Raw genomic sequence first — 1,662 nt, forward strand, 5'->3', positions numbered from 1 at the left:
TCTCAGATTTCACTGCCTAGGGCGAAGGCAGCACCCCGCCACCCCACCACTCCAAAATAACTCCCAGGCCTCTGGCGGAACACGGTCTTAGCCTTCCCGCCCCAGTCGCCTGATTGTGCCTAGGCTGCGGTTCGTTCCAAAACCCAGCAGAGAGGCGCGCGGTGGGCGCCCAGATCTGCGCCCAGAGAACAGGAGCCGGGCCTCCAGCCTCGCAGGATTCCAGAGACAGAGAGCACTGGCCAGGCGACCCCGCCGCCGCCCGAGCGGGAGCTGGAGGGACACCAGGTCCCACGCGAGCAGCGGGCGCCACTCCTCCTGGAGGGCCGAGCGCACGCCTCTCCCAGGCGCGGCTGGAAGTCCCCTCGTCCAGCACCCCCGAGGGTCGTAGTACCCGCCGGACCTCGGCCAAGCTTCTCCCAGGCACCGCGGTTCCCGCGAGAAATTAAGATTTTTCAACCCGGCCGCCCGAGAAGCGGGACGGGATTCGTTGCTCTTTTCTTAGAAAATAACATTTATTTCTAGCTCATGTCTATGCAAAGGAAAGCACAAAGCGAGCCATTCTCTGCAGCAGCGTTTCCCGCTGCCGGCCCTTCGGCCGAGGTGTTTGGCGAGTCCGGGGAGGCGGGGATGGGCTCCAGCGGGCGGCTCTGGCTCAGTCACACGTCACTCCGTTCCTGCTTTCATGCGCACCTTGACCGTTCCTTAGGGAAAGACTGGCCGCAGGCAAGAGGGGCGGGTGGGCAGGATTCGTCTCGAGTTTACGATATATTTCATCTATAAAACCTGATAAGTACAAAGAGCGCATAGTCTAATTTTTTCCGTTTTGTCCTTTTTTTTGCTTGTTTTTGAATATTTTTCACGTTAATACCGAGGTCACCTACAGATTACAATTAATAACTTAGAATTCCATTTTATAACATTATACACTGGCTTGTATATATATGTATAGTTTATATATAGATTTATACATATATAAAAACTCACACTGCACCAAGGAAACCCATGCTTATCGGCATAAGCAACAAAGAGAGCGACAAATACCGCAACGAGGAAAGTGCACCTTAGAATTTCTTTTTTTTTTTTTTTTACAATTGGTATCGATATATATGTGTGTCCCAAAGACTCAACTCAGTGCCAAGAGATTTATACATCCTAAATTTATATTTGTTAGAATATTTAAACTTTTTTAAGGAAAGGGGAGACACATAAGACAGACTATCCTGCCATCCATTTGCGAGCGTGGGCAGGTGGGACAAGCATAGAGACAGGAGAGGCAGGAGCTGGCCCGGCGGCTGCAGCCTCTGAATTCTCGAGAATTCCTGGCCTTTCGAAGGGCTGGGGAGCCTTGATGAGGAGGTTGGGGTCGAGGATCTGGGCGGCGCATCCCCTCCGAGAATATTTGCACCCGAAGCTGCTCCTCTCTGCTCGGTTCTCCCCACCCACTGTCCAAAACAAAACTGAAAACCACCATGGAGCGAGAGGACCCCAGCCGGGGCGCAGAGAGCGCACCAGGCGAGGCCTGGCCGGCAGCCTGCGGGAACCAGGCTGGAGTCCCTGTTTGGGGGCCGACAGGCTCGGGGCTGCTCGCCCTACTGCTTCTCAGGGGCGCCGTTGACCATGGGCCCGTACAGGCCGCCGCCGTAGGTCGGCTCCTTGTGCACA

At 54.8% G+C, this 1,662-nt stretch overlaps 1 protein-coding gene across 1 annotated transcript in view; it reads right to left on the minus strand.

Moving 5' to 3' along the window:
- Nucleotides 1-1,589: 1,589 nt before the first annotated feature.
- Nucleotides 1,590-1,662, minus strand: part of DMRTA2 (DMRT-like family A2) — a 6,825-nt gene continuing 6,752 nt past the window's right edge. Inside the window, exon 7 of the mRNA XM_010834457.1 lies at nucleotides 1,590-1,658. Coding sequence (XP_010832759.1) covers nucleotides 1,590-1,658 — 69 coding nt within the window. The remainder of the gene's footprint in view (nucleotides 1,659-1,662) is intronic.

Source organism: Bison bison, unplaced genomic scaffold, assembly GCF_000754665.1.
Source record: "Bison bison bison isolate TAMUID 2011002044 unplaced genomic scaffold, Bison_UMD1.0 scf7180017864033, whole genome shotgun sequence".
NCBI classification, from domain to species: Eukaryota; Metazoa; Chordata; class Mammalia; order Artiodactyla; family Bovidae; genus Bison; species Bison bison.